A 20,391-nucleotide genomic window follows, 5' to 3' on the forward strand; every position below is an offset into this window, starting at 1 on the left:
GAACCATTCCTTAGTTATGCTGCTATAGACTTAGACTGCTGGGGGTTTCCCATGATGCACTGAGTGTTTCTTTTTATTCACCTCTTTTTGCTCTGTATGCACCACTCTGCTTTTAATCATTAGTGATTGATCTCTGCTCCCCTCCACAGCATGCCTTTTTCCTGATTCTCTCCCCTCAGCCCCAACCAGTCCCAGCAGAAGACTGCCCCTCCCTGAGCCTGGTTCTGCTGGAGGTTTCTTCCTGTTAAAAGGGAGTTTTTCCTTCCCACTGTCGCCAAGTGCTTGCTCATAGGAGGTCGTTTTGACCGTTGGGGTTTTTCTGTAATTATTGTATGGCTTTGCCTTACAATATAAAGCGCCTTGGGGCAACTGTTTGTTGTGATTTGGCGCTATATAAATAAAATTGATTTGATTTGCGGGTAGGACTGGATAGGCCCGTGGTGTGATTGGGTGGGAGTGTAACACACATTGCGGGTGCGAGCAGTAATGGTCTGTTATTCAGCGGGAGCGGTCGGCAGCCATGCAAGGCTCTGGTGCTGCAGCGGTCAGTCTTCTAAGCCCCCCCCATGAATTTCTAATTTCCACAGAGAGGGAAAGAGTGTGAGACAGAGAAAGAGACAGCGAGAGAGAGAGAGAGAGGGAACACAGGAAGGCGAGTGTGCGGGGGGGATCCAACTCAGGAACTGTGTATTCACAGCTCTCGGCCTAGCAACTTCCCCCCCCCCTGCACACAGCATTGTGGGGTTTCGTGCAGTGTTGCTTTTAAAATTTTATTCTGTTATTTTTTGTGGGGGATAGTTTATGTCTGCATTCTACTTGCACTCTGCACTCTGGGTAGTCCATCTGGAATCAGGTGCTACTGCACTACTAATTGCGCAAATCATTCGTGCTGGCTCCGTACCACATTCTGGGTGTTTGTACACGGCTGTACAAAAGGAAGTCTGTTGTGATTCGTACAGCATTCGTGCTCTAGTGTGACGGGGCCCTATTGATTGATATAATTGAAAACATATTCAGTTACATTTATGTTCATCCATTGCCTGCTGAAAGTAAGCTGGCTGTAAAAGTAATGATTTTACTGTAAATTCAACAAAGGGTAGTAATAATTTAGTTTTGCCCAGTTTTGTGTCTGTATTTTTATTTCATGATATGAACACATTTGCTGTTCACTAAGAAGAAATTATATTAGTAAATATTATGATTATACAAAATTGGTTCATTTGCATTTGTTTCTTAAGAAATTTGGAAATCATGGACTTACAATTCACGGGTGCCAATTACTGAGCAAAATTGTAGAACAGAACAAAATAGTCGTCATCAAATATACATCAAAGAACGAATAAACCAAAAGAAATTGCTTCAGTTGTTAACACTCAAATGAATTAAGTTTGTGGAAATCAAACTAATAAGATGGCATAAATATTTTTTAAGTTGGTCCAATAATTTTCTTTTTTCAGTGTAGGTCAGTATATCATCAGACAAAAGAAAATACAAAAACAATGCACAGATGAAGCCCAGGGTCACTGTAGGCACGTTAATGATCCCGGTGGGTGTGGGGTCACCAGCTGCTCATCTGTCGCTTTGGCCCCTGTGAGTCATCAAGTGTCTGACAGACGGTTCCAATGCAGGACTGACACCTGATACTGTCTTTTTTAAAGTTTAATTCTTTCAATTTTAACATGTTGAATCTTTTTTCCCAGGCACAATTTCAGCATGGTTAATATTCTCCAAGGGAAAAGAAACTCAACCAACATCACAGAAAGGTCTCCTCTGCTGAGAATCTCTCAGGATGAAGGGTAACTCCTCACACAAACCACACTCAACTCTTCTTTCAGGGACGATGTCAACTGCATCCATGTTAGTTACTGTGTATCAGTGAATCACACTGTATAACATCACTGTCTGGCCCTTCTGACACTCATCTATTTGTCTACTGAAGTTCTGATCATATAATTTGGCTTTGCTTGTACCATACTCCGTATACTGTATTTCTTAATGTAAATGACAACAACTATAGCTGACCCTGCAAGGCTTATGACAAATGTGGGTGTGGAATCCACTAGCTTAGTGGAGAATTTAGTGCAGAGAACCCACTGTGGTGATAGTAGATTTTCAGGAAGGGAAATTTATCAAGTTGAGACTGTGGCCTGCTTTCATAGACGTGTCCTTAAAAATCATAGAGGGATATGTTTTGCAAACTTAATACACATAATAATTCGTTTGAGGATCTGATTCTCTGCTCAGTCTAAGGCACACCTGTGCACTAATCATGGTGTCTAATCAGCATCTTGATATGGCACACCTGTGAGGTGGGATGGATTATCTCAGCAAAGGAGAAGTGCTCACTATCACAGATTTAGACTGGTTTGTGAACAATATTCGAGGGAAATGGTGATATTGTATATGTGGAAAAAGTTTTAGATCTTTGAGTTCATCTCATACAAAATGGGAGCAAAACCAAAAGTGTTGCATTTATATTTTTGTTGAGTGTAGGTCTGCTGGCCCATACTGTGAATTCTTTGATGAATTTGGTGCGTTCATCTCTAACTTGTCAATCAGTGCAGATAGCATTCTGATTATTGGTGACTTTATCATTCATATAAATAAGCCTTCTGATCCCCTCTGCAAATCATTTATGGAACTTGTGGATGTATTAGGATTCCAGCAATGCATTCAAGACTTGACACACATTAGTGGAAGTACCCTGGATTTGGTTCTCGCATGTGCTATTGCTGTTATGAATACTGACATCATGCCTCTTGCAGCAGTTGTCTCTGACCACTCACTAATCAGGTTTACAGTTGCGCCTCCATGTTTAGTGAAACAACATCCTTGTTTATTACTGCGGCAATGCATAAAATCCTCAACTATGACTGAACTCAAAGCACTGAACTCAGTAGACTGCCTAGTATCTTAGCCTCAGGTTTGGAGCATCCCCAATCAGTAGATGGTCTTGTGAAAACCATGCCTTCCTAAAACACAGTCACCTTAGTTCAGTGGTTACTTGTGTGACCTCAGGCAGAAGGCTAGAGGTTTAGAACAGAAATGGCATAGCTCCAAATTTGAAGTATTCCACCTTGCGTGGTGTGATGCTATTTTAGACTATAAGCATGCACTACTGCCGACAAAGCGGGCCTATTACTCTGATCTGATTAACAAAAACAAGCATAACTCAAAGTTCTTGTTCGACACGGAGACAATACTTATTCATGGACAACCACCTATAAGTCGCTGTCCCTTTTCAGCACAGGACTTCTTGGATTACTTTGAGAAGAAAATAGAAGCCATTAGGTTGAGCATATCCCAGCATGCCTTAACCCAGCCACTGTACCCTGCTATTGAGGTGGGTGCTACCACTGAGGTGTTACCTAGATTTACAGAATTTGATAGTATCTCACTAGGCGTGCTGACAAAACTTGTAACGTCTACAAACAGCACAACCTGCTTATTTGATCCTATACCAACAAAACTGTTTCAGGACCTGTGTCGACTATGCTGGAAATTGTTAATGTCTCATTAACTTCTGGATCTGTTCCTAAATGTTTCAAATCTGCAGTGATTAAATCATTACTTAAGAAATCTAATCTTGACCCTAGTGTTTTGAAAAATTATAGGCCGATGTCAAATCTATCATTTTGCTCTAAAATTCTGGAAAAAGTGGTTTCACGGCAGCTTGTGGGCCACCTTACTAATTAATTAAAGTGGTAAATGACCTTCTGCTTGCAATGGACTCAAACACCACTACGGTTCTGGTGCTGTTAGAACTCAGTGCTGTGTTTGATACCATGGATCATCATCATTTTTTACTTGATAGGCTGGAAAATCATTTTAGTAAGTAAGTCCATCCATCCATCCATCCATCCATTTTCTTCCGCTTTATCCGGAGTCGAGTCGCGGGGGCAGCAGCTCAAGCAAAGCCGCCCAGACCTCCCGATCCACACACACCTCCTCCAGCTCCTCCGGGGGAACCCCAAGGCGTTCCCAAGCCAGCCGAGAGATGTAGTAGCCCAGTCTTTAGTAAGTAAGTAAGTAAGTAAAATTTATTTCTAAAGCACATTTAAACACTGACCAAAGTGCTGTACATAGTTAAAAATAAATAAGTAAATAGGCAGGAAATATACAAAGAAACAAAACAACTGATTACAACATCAGCAGCAAGATACAAACACAACAATCATTAACATAACAAAACATGGCATAACCAGTTAGCAGTTAATTAATAGGGAATGCTAGTGTAAAAAGGTGTGTCTTGAGCTTGGATTTAAAAACAGTAATAGATGGGGCATCTCTAATATCAGGAGGCAGATGGTTCCACAGTCGGGGACCAACGACTGCAGAAGCTCTGTCCCCTTTTAACTTGAGGTGAGTTCGGGGGACATGAATGAAATCTTTACTGGAAGATCTCAGAGACCTGGGAGCAACAGCAAGATGAATGGCAGTAGCTATGTAGTTAGCCAGGCCATGAAGAGCTTTAAAAACCATTAACAATAATTTAAATTGGATCCTGTACTGGACAGGAAGCCAGTGTAATGTGGCTAGGACAGGTGAGATATGTTCATGTTTTTTCCATGTTTTTGTTCATGTAGTAATTTTAGGATTACTGGAAGTGCCCTTGTGTGGTGGACGTGATACCTGTCCAGTCATTCCCACTGTGTTTTGTACACTAACACTACCTCTAACCTTAGTGACATAAAATTTGGGGTTTCACAGGTTCCATCTTAGGCCCCCTGCTTTTCTCCCTTTATATAGCACCCCTTGCGCATATACAGTGGCATTTTGGGATCGCCTTTCACTGCTATGCTGATACTCAATTGTACATGCTAATAACTGCTGGTAATCTCATTCACATAAAATCCTTAGAAGATTGCCTTGCATCAGTGAGAAGCTGGATGTCTCGTAACTTCCTACTTTTATGATGGTTCTTGGTCCAGTGAGACATCTGCATCAATTTGACCAGCTAGCGCTTAGCCTAGGTTTGTGTGCCATACATCATACTGACAAAGTGAGGAACCTTGGGATAATTTTTGATTACACCCAATTTTTGATTGTTGCCCTTTGACCTCCACATTAGTGATATTACAAGGACTGCTTTCTTCCATCTGCGAAATATAGCGAAGATTTGTCCCATCCTGTCTATGGCTGAGACCCTGATTCATGCATTTGTCTCTTCTAGATTGGATTATTACAATGTTCTATTTTCTGGTTTACCGCAGTCTAGCATTAGGGCTCTCCAACTGGTTCAAAATGCTGCAGCCAGACATTTGACACAAAGCAGAAAGTTTGACCACATTACACCCATTTTGGCATCTCTTCACTGGCTTCCTGTCCCTGTGAGATCAGATTTTAAGGTTGTGCTATTAGCCTATGAAACTGTTCACGGACAACGGACAAGAGTCCCAGTTAGTGACTTTAATCAGCAGAAAGGTGAGTCATGACTGACATCTTTAAATGACTTTGACAGAGGTTAATGAATAAATTGTGGACCTGCTGCTTCTGATTAGAGATCCAGCTATTACTGATTCAGCAAGGCTTAAGGAAAGCTTGAAATCTTAGTTGTACTGGTCAAACTTGCATTTCATACATTTGTTTCATGAGTGAGAGCATCTTACCCATTAAATTTGAGTGGAGTTATTAAAAACAGGTGGCCGTGTTACTTTGTGCTCAGCAGAAAAATGTCAATTGCTTTAGGTGCTAATTTTTTTTTTTTTAAATTTGCTCTACAGCCAGCGACACAGCTCCAGTATCACTCAAACTGCTACAAAACACACAGAGAAGTGTGCTTTGTTTTCACTCACTAAAAGACAGAGGCCGTGTAGCTATGCAGATCACATGACCAGTGTCCCGGGTGTCCACCTTCATGGATTTAAATATTTTTGCAGTGCGCATGCCGATTACATTTCAATCAGAATTGGCAGAAAAATTGCAAATATGACCAATTTTACAACATGGTGTTGGAAAACTGCAAAGATGCTCAGATGGCCTACAATTCATAGAGGGAAACTAACATTGGTTTCGAGATTGATGATTGTAGAAAGAAGTGGAGGTGCTTGAGGGACAAGTTAATCCAGAAAAAAGAAAAAAGAATGACCAGGAACAGTGGCGGTGCAGGTGAAAAAGTTCCTGCCTTGTTCGTCACGTTGCACGACACCCACCAATGCAATGGAGAACTTCGAAAGGGTCATGCCCACATCGATGTCATTGCATACCCACAGAGTTATGGAGTTGTAGAAACAAAAATGCTGTGTGTGTCTCTGCCGTTTGTGCATGATCGAATGCGTGCGTGCATGTGTATTTGTGTATGAACTCCCACTCTCCTCTGTCTCTGGTTGGCTTACCATGAAACTTTACTCACCATCATGTATGCGGTTGAATAACGCCGTTAGTAATGCTGTTTATTGTAACGCTGTTTTCCCCATCAGTGATGATAACATTGGTATAGCATTAATAAGAAGGTCAGAAGTCAAGGTCGGTCAAGGTTATTGAATAGTCTGAAAAGGACATTTTCTGCAATAACTTCAAATCAAAGAGAGCTAGAAAGATGTTCCAGAGTGCATATGAATCAGCAATCGTTTGATATATGCTGATTTGTACGTGATGTCATGATGATGTCACTATATCCCAAAAACACTCACTTTTCTCAATAACCCTGAAACTAGAGAAGTTAGTGTCCATATAAATCATAAAATTGTAGTTCACATCCTAATGGTAAATGAACTGCATTTATATAGTGCTTTTCCATCTACATCAGAAGTTTAAAGTGCTTTACATTGATGCCCTACATTCACCCAGACACATTCACACAGTGAGTGCTGCCATGCAAGGCACTCACTAGACACTGGGAGTAAATTGGGGACCCAAGGGCCCTTGCTGATTTTCTGGTCAGGCTGGGGTTTGAACCGAGGATCCTCTGGTCTCAAGCCAAACACTTAACCACTAAACCATCACCTAGTAGTGACTAATAAGGCTTGTCTGCATGATCGTACAAGTCTGTTTATAAACCAGTATTTTCCAACTTTCCTCACTTCCTTTGATTGTGGTTTGTTGTGATCATTTCAACAGTAATTTTCCATTATTGTTCTTCTCAGTATAACCTACATGAGCCTACATGACCCCACCTTTGTGGGAGGGGATGAGCCATGGGACAACAGCTTCCTGGACTTGGAGCCGAGGTTTCGGCTGGGCAGTGAGGTGACCAGCCTGTCCCTGTCCCAGTCTGGAGCCTCAGACAAGAGTGACCCTGGAGACACCCGCAATCATAGTATCAGGCTCTTTAGCAGCATGAGGTGAGATCATCTTTATTATGAAGCAGAATGTTGTGGCAGTATTTGGTTTGATTAATCCACATCATTTTTACTATCAAACTGAACAGTGCTGTAAATGTTAAATCTACCCACCTTCCTACCTACTGTATGTACTACCTACCTACATTTAATATTAATAATGAAATTAATAATTCATTTAATAATAATTAAATTAATATGGCTTTTAATGAGAGTATTTTCATCAGAAATTATATTAAAGGATTAACTGAAAAGAAATGCACTATGTATAGTTTCGCAATGCTCAAACCCAGAAGTCTATAACTCCTTTAGAGTTGTCTGGGTGTCTTGAAGGCTTCCTTCACTGTTCTCCTTCTTGTACAGTCACTCAGTTCATGGGAACTTCCTGCTCCAGACAGATTTATGATACAGTACCATATTCATTGTATTTCTTAATGGTTAAAGTAAATGACAACAACTACAGGGTTAGGGTTAGGATGCTCTCTGTGCCAGGGAAGGACTTGAAAGGATTATTCTTTGCAGGATCCAGTTCCAGCTACTTGCTGTGCAGTGACTGGAACAGTCTGACTTCATGTCTAAGAAATCAATCAATGACCACATTGTACCTCCGCCGGTACTAATAGAACACAAGCTGTTATAGAATTTTGGTGATGATGTCCAGAAATAAACTGAGAGGGAGCTGAAGGAGCCATCAGGAGTCAGACAGATCAATGCAGAGAGATTTATTTTGGGTTGAAGTAGATCAGATGCATCTGGAGAAGTTCTCGCCTTCTGCTCCCTGTCCACTGTTCAATATTTGCATGGACTAGGTGTTGGGTAGGGTTGTGGAAACCAGTGACTTAGGAGCTTTTGTTGGTGAAGAAAGTTTTACTGACCTTGACTTTGCAGATGATGTGATTTTTCAACTGACTGCGGCAGATAGATGGTTATTCTGGAGGTGTGTGGATGTACTGGTTGTCCCCCTGGGTGGTTGCCCTATGGGATCACGAGCAGTTCTGTGGTGTTGTGGATGTTGTGAACTGTGGCACCAGCACACGCTCCCAGATGTGACTTGATGTAAATGAAATCTTAAACAGTGACTTGGAAATGTTAATGTGTCCATCCCCTGATTTGTTTTTAACAATAATGTCCAAAAATTATAAAGTAGTTGTGTTATATTAAAGGGTATACTTTTGCAATGCATTATATTTCCTCTATTTTGTTCCTGCTGCAACATATCACAAGAGGTATAACATTGGGGGCCACAGGGCTACAGACACCAATATGATACAATTATGTGCAGATCTCTGGTCTGCAGTTTTGCACCTCACGATTCCTTTTGACTTTGACCTTCAAATCGGGGGTGGAGTTATTTTTAGGGGTCCTCAAGCACCCCTAAATATATATATATATATATATATATATATATATATATATATATATATTTATGTGCAGTGTACCATCTGTGTTCTCCATCCAGCCTTATAGTGGAGTGCTGCTGTAGCTGTGCTAAACCAGGTCCTCCTGCACACGGCACTAAACCTCACTGATCAGAACAATTGCAACTACTGTATTTTTATGACTTACAACGTGGATGTGCGTGCTGCCAGAAAAACTGAGACATCAGTCAGTTTGTAGAATAAATAAATGAATAGCCAAAACTAAAACACAATCTAAGTAATGCCTAAAACTGTCTAAATGTAACTGAAAAGTGATACCAGGGTGAGTGTTCTGTACTAAGTACTATGACATAATTATCTGTTAAGATGTAATTAAAAAATCTTCAATAGCTATAGGCTCATAGGACTAATATAAAAACAAGGATAATATACTTTACTCAGCCTCTGAATATTTCAGACCTGCTGCTAAGTTGCAATTACTATTTGCCCTCACCACATTAGGAGATTAAATTATTTGTTACATAAAGTTTATACAGTTTATCGACATTAACGGTAACTGACATTTTTACAAAGTGAAAATATCACACATATCTTTTAAAGTAATGTGCTAATTCTGAAGGTTTGAGCATTAACAGACACACATGCCAAAAGGCATTATGGGAAAAATAAGTCTACTTTCAATCACTGGTTGGTTGGTTTACTTATTTGTAAAAACCACAACACAAGTTACTGTAACGTGTGTGTTGGTTTTTACAAAGAAATGTTAATTTGTAAATTTGCCTTTTTTATTTGTAAAAAAAAGGCATTTGCAAAATTGAAAAATCACACGTTGGTCACTATTCACACTCCCATCCAGTAGATGGCAATGTTCTATGCATTTTGAATAGGGTGGGGGAGGAGTGCTTGAAAAAAAGACTCATTTCCCCATAATGACTTTTGACTTGTGTTATTTTATTTTATTTTTTTACAACAGCAGCCAGCAACCACCTAGGCCCCTTCTGCTGGGGGAGGACTAAGCTCCTCACAGCGGTTTGGCTGTTGCAAAACACACAACACACAGGCACTAACATGTATGACTTTAGGGTTTACAAATGTTTTTGGCTGTTAAGCTTTGCTCATTATACCAGCAAAAAATGTTAACACTGAAAGTGAGTGGAACTAAATTTAGCGGAAGCTAATTGGTCCACTGATGGTTTTCAGAATTAGCTGACAAGGTAATCTGCTAATAAAACGTTAGCTGTGCTAATTAGTGTTTAGTGGATTAGCGGAACTGTGCCCATCACTGGTGCTCAACATCTACATTTTTTAGTTCTTGATGAAACAGCACTAAGAAGATGGAGCGTGCATTATGTGTGCAGATGAGATGAGTTCGTATCAGCCAGATGAGTTTGTATCAGTTACTGTCAGTGTGTGCATAATGTCTGGAGTTGCCTTGACAACATCAGACTGTTGGGGAGGGCAGAAGATAAGAGGGCAGCCGAATGGTTCACCAAGGCTGTAGAAATTCTTCTGGAGGAAAACATTTTGCATTTTGAAGGCATTTTGACCTTTGCAGGCTGATAAGCCTGCCATGTTTAGGGTTGAGCAGAGAACACATTTACAGCTCCTCTGACCGACCAAATCCAATTTATGAGTATTCCCTGGTCTCCGACATTTTCCCTTGCAAGGCGTACATTGGCTCCGAGATGTTATCCAACTTACGTTTGAGTTCAAGGGTTAACTCATTCTGAGAATGTATCACTTTGCCCAAGTCATTAATCATGACAGGCAGGTGAGGGGTCATGGCTCTGGTAGCAGCCGCCTTGCCAATTCTCCGGTAGGTCAGGGCAGCACATAAATCAATAAGTACCAGCCCTCCCACAATAAAACCAAATATAAATAAATCTTCGACATCCTCCACAGAGAGTGGTACCAAGCACGCAACACGCCACTTCTCCCAGGTGTCGAGAACATAGACTGCAGGGTAGTTTCCATCTGGGCATGCAGGATCCCCCAGCCCCGATTTCCTTGTTGAAAAATGGTGTCAATAGTGTTCAGAGACCAGCTGAACAATTCCATGGTTAATCCAAATATAATTTGAAGAATTCACAGTCTGGTGAAGTAGGGACTTGAAGGTTGGAGCAGAGATAGAAGAGAGAGGAGAAAAGAGGAGATGCGACCGCCCTCACCGGAGTCCCAAGATGCGTGTAAAGAATGTTAACTGTGCGTCATGCACATAAGATGCAGCTGTTTCAGCTGGACTTTGAGACAGACCTTACACCAAAACTGAAGTGACATACCAACGTCTATCACCTGCAGACAAATTTGGATCCCTCTGTACTGTCTCATTTCAGGCCTATCTCTAAATTGCCATTTCTGTCTAAAATTTTAGAGAGTGAAAGTGGTTCTTATTCAGATCCAATCATTCTTGGTGGCCAATGGTATCTATGAAAAGTTTCAGTCTGGTTTTAAACCATTCCACAGTACTGAGACAGCACTGCTGAGAATTTTTAATGATCTCATGGTAACTGTTGACTCAGGAAACCCTGTGCTGTTGGTGTTCCTTGATTTGACAGCTGCTTTTGACACTGTGGATCATGGGATCCTCCTAGCACGACTGAAACAGTGGGTGGGCATTACAGGCTCCACTCTCTCATGGTTCCAGTCCTACTTGACAGACCAGCGTTTTGCTGTGCAGCATGAATTCATCTCCTCCTCAGCCCCTCTTGCCTCTGGGGTCCCCCAAGGTTTCATTCTTGGGCCGATTATTTTCCTATTGTTTACGTGGTCTATTAGAAAAGAAACCGACCTTTTTATTTTTTTCAAAAACTATATGGATTTGAATCATGTGCGATTACATCAGACAAGCTTGAACCCTCGTGCGCATGCGTGAGTTTTTTCATGCCTGTCGGTTGCGTCATTCGCATGTAGGCAGGCTTTGAGTGAGGAGTGGTCCACCCCTCCCGTCTATTTTTTTATTGTTTAGGAATGGCTCAGAGACTGCCGCTTTGCTTGATCAAAATTTTTTCAGAAACTGTAAGGCACATCCGAGTGGACACCATTCGAGAAATTCAGCTGGTTTTCGGTGAAAATTTTAAGGGCTGATGAGAGATTATGTTGTGTTACTGTCGCTTTAAGGACAACCCACGGAGCCGGAGGGCGCGCCGCGCTCCGAGCCTCCGTCGTCAGCCTGTTTCAAGCTGAAAACTTCCAAATTTAAGCCTCTGTTGACCCAGGATGTCGTGAGAGAACAGAGAAGTTTCAGAAGAGGTCGGGATCAGCAGTTTATCCGGACATTCCACTGTTAAAGGAGATTTTGTAATGAAAGACGTGCGGACGGATTCGCACATCGGCAGGCAGCCGCTCATGGCCCAGCGCCACAGAGAAACACCTCCGTGTTGATAACCATTCATTAAATTCAGGCGGCTTTCGATGGTTTTCAGTCGAGTGAGTATCCGAGAAACTGTTTAACAGCTGGGCATGTTCAAACTTGTCCCGTAACGCTTCCAACGGAGGTGTTCAAATCTCCAGTTGTCCAAAACTGCTTCCCCTCCAACTAGTGCTTCATCAGCTATCGGAGCTGCGTCAGTCACAGTCAGTCAGAGCTGCGTGTCGTCAGAGCGAGCTGCAAAAAGTTTGTACCTGAGTTTTCAGAGGTGGTGTTTGTAGTTGCCATCTGCCACGCCGGTGTTTGCCAACCCGGACAGTGGGAATACCACCTCAACCGGCAACTTAGCCCCGCGACTGGACAGCAACAACGTGGTGAATTCACTGAGGCCGCGCGCTGCGTCATTAAAGCCGCGCGTCACGAGTGCCGCTTCCCCGAAGCCTCGTGCAGCCACCGCGGATCCATCAGCGCGGAAACACCGAGGCCGCGCGGCACCAGCGCAGTGCAGATCCATCCCGGTGACAAACAACGCAGGCTGTTAACATCGGCGATCGACAAGCTGCTCATAAGCCGACCATGGGGCCTAAGAAGGTTCTGACAGCGGAGGAAGGTGACGATATTAAAAAAATCTCTGGACTTTCTATCAGAGGAGATTTCTGTTGTGAAGCAGCAACAGAAATCAATCATGGATCTGGTGGAGGAGGTGAAGGCATTACGGCTCCAGAACGCCGAGAAAGACCGGCATCTGGTGCAGCTGGAAAATAGAGTGGCTGAATTGGAGCAGTACACCAGAATTAACGACGTCATCATCACAGGTCTTCACATCAAACCACGGTCCTACGCACGGGCGGTAACAGATGAGAGCGGAGGGGATCCCAGTGAACAGGAGGTCAGCTCTGTGGAAAAACAGGTTGCTGATTTCCTCCTATCTAAAGGTATAGAAATGGATTTAAATAACATTGAAGCGTGCCACCCTCTGCCCCGGAGAAATGACGGTGATAAACGAACCGTCATCATGAGATTCATCAACAGAAAACACAAAACAGCACTGTTAAAACAAGGAAGAAAACTGAAAGGGACAAACGTATTCATCAATGAACATCTCACCAAACGGAATGCCGACATTGCCAGGAAAGCACGCTTCTTAAAGAAACAGGGAAAACTCCAGCACACATGGACTTCAAACTGTAAAATATTCATCAAACTGAACGGATCACCAGAACAAGCAAAAGTCATGGCAGTAAGGAACATCGAGGAGCTGGACAAATATGAACAATAGATATGAGGACTCAAACACATCACAGCACCATGATGCAGACTGGAGCAACCCACTCATCCACATCATCTACACCCGGAGACAAGAGAGACATAATGACTAAGGATAATGATCCGTTTATTTCTGCCCAGGAGCTCTGTCTAGATACATTTAATTATAATAACTCTGCTAACCACCCCTTCGAATCTGAAAATGATCCTGATACCTTTTTCAGTGAGAATATTGTGAGACAGTGCAAATATTTTACAGAAGAACAATTCAAAAATTATAAAATCAATGATGAAAATTTTTCAATTATACATTTCAACAGCAGAAGTCTTTCTCGTAATCTGTCTACTATTAATGATTGTTTGAAAACATCCAAAAACCGTTTTTCAGTTATTGCAATTTCAGAAACATGGTTAAATGAGGATAATAAAGATCTGGTATATCTTGATGGTTATGATTTGTTCCTGGTTAATAGGCAGACGAGAAGGGGCGGAGGCATTACATTGTTTGTAAGGTCAGATTATAACTGTAAACTCATTAACAACATGTCATTTACAGTGGACAACATCATGGAATGTGTTACCATAGAAATGACATCTATAAACTCCAAAAACATAGTTGTTAGTTGCATTTACAGAGCTCCTGGGACAAATATTGACACCTTTGAAGACATTATCTTAGGAATGTACAACAAAATCAACAGAAATAAGCATTTATTTGTATGTGGAGATTTCAATACAGATTTTTTAAACCCTCACAATCATCCACAAATTACCTGATTTATAAACACCTTTTACTGTTTAGGGCTGTTTCCAACCATCATTCATCCTAGCAGAATAACTATGGACTCAACAACTCTCATTGACAATATTTTAACTAACGTTATATCCGGTAATCTTAGTGGGGGACTACTGGTCAGTGATATCAGTGATCACTTGCCAGTTTTCTCAGTCTTTGCATTGGAGGGTTGTTGTAAGTATCGAAGCAATATCAAATTCATGAGTAGAAAAGTAACACCTGAAACAATTGATAATTTAAGGGAGGATTTATCAAGTCAGAATTGGTCAGATGTTTTTGTTGATGATGTTGACAGGTCATATGATGCTTTCATTTCCATTTTTTCATTTCATTTCATTTCCAGTTTGTATAATAAACACTGTCCATTTGTTGACAAAATATATAGAAATCAATATAGCAACAAACCATGGATAACTAAGGGACTTCAGAGGGCATGTAAAAAGAAAAACGTACTATATAAACAATTCATAAAACTACGAACTAAGGAAGCTGAAAGTAAGTATAAAACATATAAGAATAAGTTAATCAATATCATGAGACTCAGTAAAAAAACATATTATAATGAGTTACTTGTCAAAAATAGAAATAACATCAAAAACACATGGAACATATTAAATGAAATAGTAAAAAAGAATAGAGTAACTAGAGATTATCCTTCATTTTTTCAGAGTAACAACTACATCACGATTGATAACGACAAGTCTATTGCTGAACACTTTAATGAATACTTCGTTAATGTGGGTAAAAATCTTGCCGGTAAGATTGACTCATCAACTAATAACTTCTGGGTAAATAATTCAACGTTTAACAAATCTGTTTCAATGTTCATTGGTGGTACTCATGAAAGGGAAATACTTGATCTGGTTCATGGTTCAAAAAGTAAGAAATCGACTGATTTTAATAATTTGGATATGGCTTTATTAAAAAAAGTTATTGATTGTATAGTAAAACCGTTCAATTATATTTGCAATATCAATCAATCAATCAATCAACTTTTTTCTTGTATAGCGCCAAATCACAACAAACAGTTGCCCCAAGGCGCTCCACATTGCAAGGCAAGGCCATACAATAATTATGAAACACAGTCTACGTCTAAAGCAACATAACCAAGGGATGGTCCAGGGTCACCCGATCCAGCCCTAACTATAAGCCTTAGCGAAAAGGAAAGTTTTAAGCCTAATCTTAAAAGTAGAGAGGGTATCTGTCTCCCTGATCTGAACTGGGAGCTGGTTCCACAGGAGAGGAGCCTGAAAGCTGAAGGCTCTGCCTCCCATTCTACTCTTACAAACCCTAGGAACTACAAGTAAGCCCGCAGTCTGAGAGCGAAGCGCTCTAATGGGGTAATATGGTACTACGAGGTCCCTAAGATAAGATGGGACCTGATTATTCAAAACCTTATAAGTAAGAAGAAGAATTTTAAATTCTATTCTAGCATTAACAGGAAGCCAATGAAGGGAGGCCAACACGGGTGAGATATGCTCTCTCCTGCTAGTCCCCGTCAGTACTCTAGCTGCAGCATTCTGAACCAACTGAAGGCTTTTTAGGGAACTTTTAGGACAACCTGATAATAATGAATTACAATAGTCCAGCCTAGAGGAAATAAATGCATGAATTAGTTTTTCAGCATCACTCTGAGACAAGACCTTTCTGATTTTAGAGATATTGCGTAAATGCAAAAAGGCAGTCCTACATATTTGTTTAATATGCGCTTTGAATGACATATCCTGATCAAAAATAACTCCAAGATTTCTCACAGTATTACTAGAGATCAGGGAAATGCCATCCAGAGTAACGATCTGGTTAGACACCATGCTTCTAAGATTTGTGGGGCCAAGTACAATAACTTCAGTTTTATCTGAGTTTAAAAGCAGGAAATTAGAGGTCATCCATGTCTTTATGTCTGTAAGACAATCCTGCAGTTTAGCTAATTGGTGCGTATCCTCTGGCTTCATGGATAGATAAAGCTGGGTATCATCTGCGTAACAATGAAAATTTAAGCAATACCGTCTAATAATACTGCCCAAGGGAAGCATGTATAAAGTGAATAAAATTGGTCCTAGCACAGAACCTTGTGGAACTCCATAATTAACTTTAGTCTGTGAAGAAGATTCCCCATTTACATGAACAAACTGTAATCTATTAGACAAATATGATTCAAACCACCTCAGCGCAATGCCTTTAATACCTATGACATGCTCTAATCTCTGTAATAAAATTTTATGGTCAACAGTATCAAAAGCAGCACTGAGGTCCAACAGAACAAGCACAGAGATAAGTCCACTGTCCGAAGCCATAAGAAGATCATTTGTAACCTTCACTAATGCTGTTTCTGTACTATGATGAATTCTAAAACCTGACTGAAACTCTTCAAATAGACCATTCCTCTGCAGGTGATCAGTTAGCTGTTTTACAACTACCCTCTCAAGAATCTTTGAGAGAAAAGGAAGGTTGGAGATTGGCCTATAATTAGCTAAGATAGCTGGGTCAAGTGATGGCTTTTAAGTAATGGTTTAATTACTGCCACCTTAAAGGCCTGTGGTACATAACCAACTAACAAAGATAGATTGATCATATTTAAGATTGAAGCATTAAATAATGGTAGGACTTCCTTGAGCAGCCTGGCAGGAATGGGGTCTAATAAGCATGTTGATGGTTTGGATGAAGTAACTAATGAAAATAACTCAGACAGAACAATCGGAGAGAAAGAGTCTAACCAAATACCGGCATCACTGAAAGCAGCCAAAGATAACGATACATCTTTGGGATGGTTATGAGTAATTTTTTCTCTAATAGTCAAAATTTTGTTAGCAAAGAAAGTCATGAAGTCATTACTAGTTAAAGTTAATGGAATACTCAGCTCAATAGAGCTCTGACTCTTTGTCAGCCTGGCTACAGTGCTGAAAAGAAACCTGGGGTTGTTCTTATTTTCTTCAATTAGTGATGAGTAGAAAGATGTCCTAGCTTCACGAAGGGCTTTCTTATAGAGCAACAAACTCTTTTTCCAGGCTAAGTGAAGATCTTCTAAATTAGTGAGACGCCATTTCCTCTCCAACTTACGGGTTATCAGCTTTAAGCTACGAGTTTGTGAGTTATACCACGGAGTCAGACACTTCTGATTTAAAGCTCTCTTTTTCAGAGGAGCTACAGCATCCAAAGTTGTCTTCAATGAGGATGTAAAACTATTGACAAGATACTCTAACTCCCTTACAGAGTTTAGGTAGCTACTCTGCTCTGTGTTGGTATATGACATTAGAGAACATAAAGAAGGAATCATATCCTTAAACCTAGTTACAGCGCTTTCTGAAAGACTTCTAGTGTAATGAAACTTATTCCCCACTGCAGGGTAGTCCATCAGGGTAAATGTAAATGTTATTAAAAAATGATCAGACAAAAGGGAGTTTTCAGGGAATACTGTTAAGTCTTCTATTTCCATACCATAAGTCAGAACAAGATCTAAAATATGATTAAAGTGGTGGGTGGACTCATTTACTTTTTGAGCAAAGCCGATAGAGTCTAATAATAGATAAAATGCAGTGTTGAGGCTGTCATTCTCAGCATCTGTGTGGATGTTAAAATCGCCCACTATAATTATCTTATCTGAGCTAAGCACTAAGTCAGACAAAAGGTCTGAAAATTCACAGAGAAACTCACAGTAACGACCAGGTGGACGATAGATAATAACAAATAAAACTGGTTTTTGGGACTTCCAATTTGGATGGACAAGACTAAGAGACAAGCTTTCAAATGAATTAAAGCTCTGTCTAGGTTTTTGATTAATTAATAAGCTGGAATGGAAGATTGCTGCTAATCCTCCACCCCGGCCCGTGCTACGAGCATTCTGACAGTTAGTGTGACTCGGGGGTGTTGACTCATTTAAACTAACATATTCATCCTGCTGTAACCAAGTTTCTGTTAGGCAGAATAAATCAATACGTTGATCAATTATTATATCATTTACCAACAGGGACTTAGAAGAAAGAGACCTAATGTTTAATAGACCACATTTAACTGTTTTAGTCTGTGGCGCAATTGAAGGTGCTATATTATTTTTTCTTTTTGAATTTTTATGCTTAAATAGATTTTTGCTAGTTATTGGTGGTCTGGGAGCAGGCACCGTCTCTACGGGGATGGGGTAATAGGGGGATGGCAGGGGGAGAGAAGCTGCAGAGAGGTGTATAAGACCACAGCTCTGCCTCCTGGTCCCAACGCTAGACAGTCACAGTTTGGAGGATCCCAAAAAATTGGCCAGATTTCTAGAAATGAGAGCTGCTCCCTCTAAAGTGGGATGGATGCCGTCTCTCCTAACAAGACCAGGTTTTCCCCAGAAGCTTTGCCAATTATCAATGAAGCCCACCTCATTTTTGGACACCACTCAGACAGCCAGCAATTCAAGGAGAACATGCGGCTAAACATGTCACTCCCGGTCTGATTGGGGAGGGGCCCAGAGAAAACAACAGAGTCCGACATTGTTTTTGCAAAGTTACACACCGATTCAATGTTAATTTTAGTGACCTCCGATTGGCGTAACCGAGTGTCATTACTGCCGATGTGAATTACAATCTTACCAAATTTACGCTTAGCCTTAGCCAGCAATTTCAAATGTCCTTCGATGTCGCCTGCTCTGGCCCCCGGAAGACAATTGACAATGGTTGCTGGTGTCGCTAACTTCACATTTCTCAAAACAGAGTCGCCAATAACCAGAGTTTGATCCTCGGCGAGTGTATCGTCGAGTGGGGAAAAACGGTTAGAGATGTGAACGGGTTGACGGTGTACACGGGGCTTCTGTTTAGGGCTACGCTTCCTCCTCACAGTCACCCAGTCAGCCTGCCTTCCCGACTGCACGGGGTCTGCCAGGGGGGAACTAACGGTGGCTAAGCTACCTTGGTCCGCACCGACTACAGGGGCCTGGCTAGCTGTAGAATTTTCCACGGTGCGGAGCCGAGCCTCCAATTCGCCCAGCCTGGCCTCCAAAGCTACGAATAAGCTGCACTTATTACAAGTACCGTTACTGCTAAAAGAGGCCGAGGAATAACTAAACATTTCACACCCAGAGCAGAAAAGTACGGGAGAGACAGGAGAAGCCGCCATGCTAAAACGGCTAAGAGCTAGTAGCTACGCTAAGCTAGCGGATTCCCAAACAGGGAATCCGACACTAGACAGGCTGTGGAGCAGCACAGGTAACGCACGACAACAGTGCTAAAATAAAATAAAAATCCAATATGTCACTAAGTACTGGTAAATTTCCTTCTCAAATGAAAATAGCCAAAGTAATTCCTCTGTTTAAAACTGGTGACAAACACACATTTTCTAATTATAGACCTATATCACTCCTGCCACAATTTTCCAAAATTTTGGAAAAAATATTTGCTAAAAGATTAAATGATTATTTACTGAAGCATAACATCATTTGTGAAGAACAATATGGATTCAGAAGGTCTCAAACTACATCACATGCTTTGATGGACTTTGTGGAAAGTATAGCAACTGCAATTGATAATAAACAATACACAATAGGTGTTTTTTTTTTATTTACAGAAAGCGTTTGACACAATTAACCATGGAATACTATTAAGTAAACTGCAGAAATATGGAATCAGAGGTCTGGCATATGAATGGATAGCTAGTTATTTACAAGGCAGATTTCAGTATGTTCAATTCAATAATACAAATTCTGAACTTAGGGATGTCACATGTGGGGTGCCGCAGGGCTCAGTGCTGGGTCCTTTGTTGTTTATAATCTATATAAATGATATAAGTTGGGTGTCGAGTTCACTGAGATGTGTCCTTTTTGCGGATGATACAACTGTGTTCTGTAGCGGTGAAAATCTTTAACAGCTTCTGGACATAGTGGAGAAAGAACTGGAAAAATTTAAGGTTTGGTTTGACGCTAATAAGTTGTCACTCAACCTTGGGAAAACTAAATGTATTATATTTGGAAATAAACAGGCACCCAAATGTAAAAATTTAACTATAAACAATAAGGAAATTGAGTTAGTAACAGAGAATAAATTTTTAGGTGTTATAATTGATAATAAACTTAGCTGGAAACCACATATAAATTATGTGAAATCAAAAAACTATAGCCATTTTGTATAAAGCCAAAGACCTACTGCCGCAAGAAGGGTTACTTACTTTATATCATTCTCTGATGGTACCATATATGACATATTGTGTTGAGTCATGGGGAAACACTTACAAATCAAATACCAATCCAATATTCCTTTTGCAAAAACGAGCCATACGAATCATCTGCAATAAACAATATCGTGAACCAACTCATTCTCTATTTGTGTCTTTAAATTT

General features: G+C 40.7%; 1 protein-coding gene across 1 annotated transcript in view; it reads left to right on the plus strand.

Annotated features, from left to right (window-relative positions):
• oca2 (oculocutaneous albinism II) overlaps positions 1 to 20,391 on the plus strand; it is a 288,339-nt gene that overhangs the window by 43,644 nt on the left and 224,304 nt on the right. The window contains exons 3-4 of the mRNA XM_034180628.1: positions 1,701 to 1,796; positions 7,086 to 7,283. Coding sequence (XP_034036519.1) covers positions 1,701 to 1,796; positions 7,086 to 7,283 — 294 coding nt within the window. The remainder of the gene's footprint in view (positions 1 to 1,700; positions 1,797 to 7,085; positions 7,284 to 20,391) is intronic.

Source organism: Thalassophryne amazonica, chromosome 10, assembly GCF_902500255.1.
Source record: "Thalassophryne amazonica chromosome 10, fThaAma1.1, whole genome shotgun sequence".
Taxonomy (NCBI): Eukaryota; Metazoa; Chordata; class Actinopteri; order Batrachoidiformes; family Batrachoididae; genus Thalassophryne; species Thalassophryne amazonica.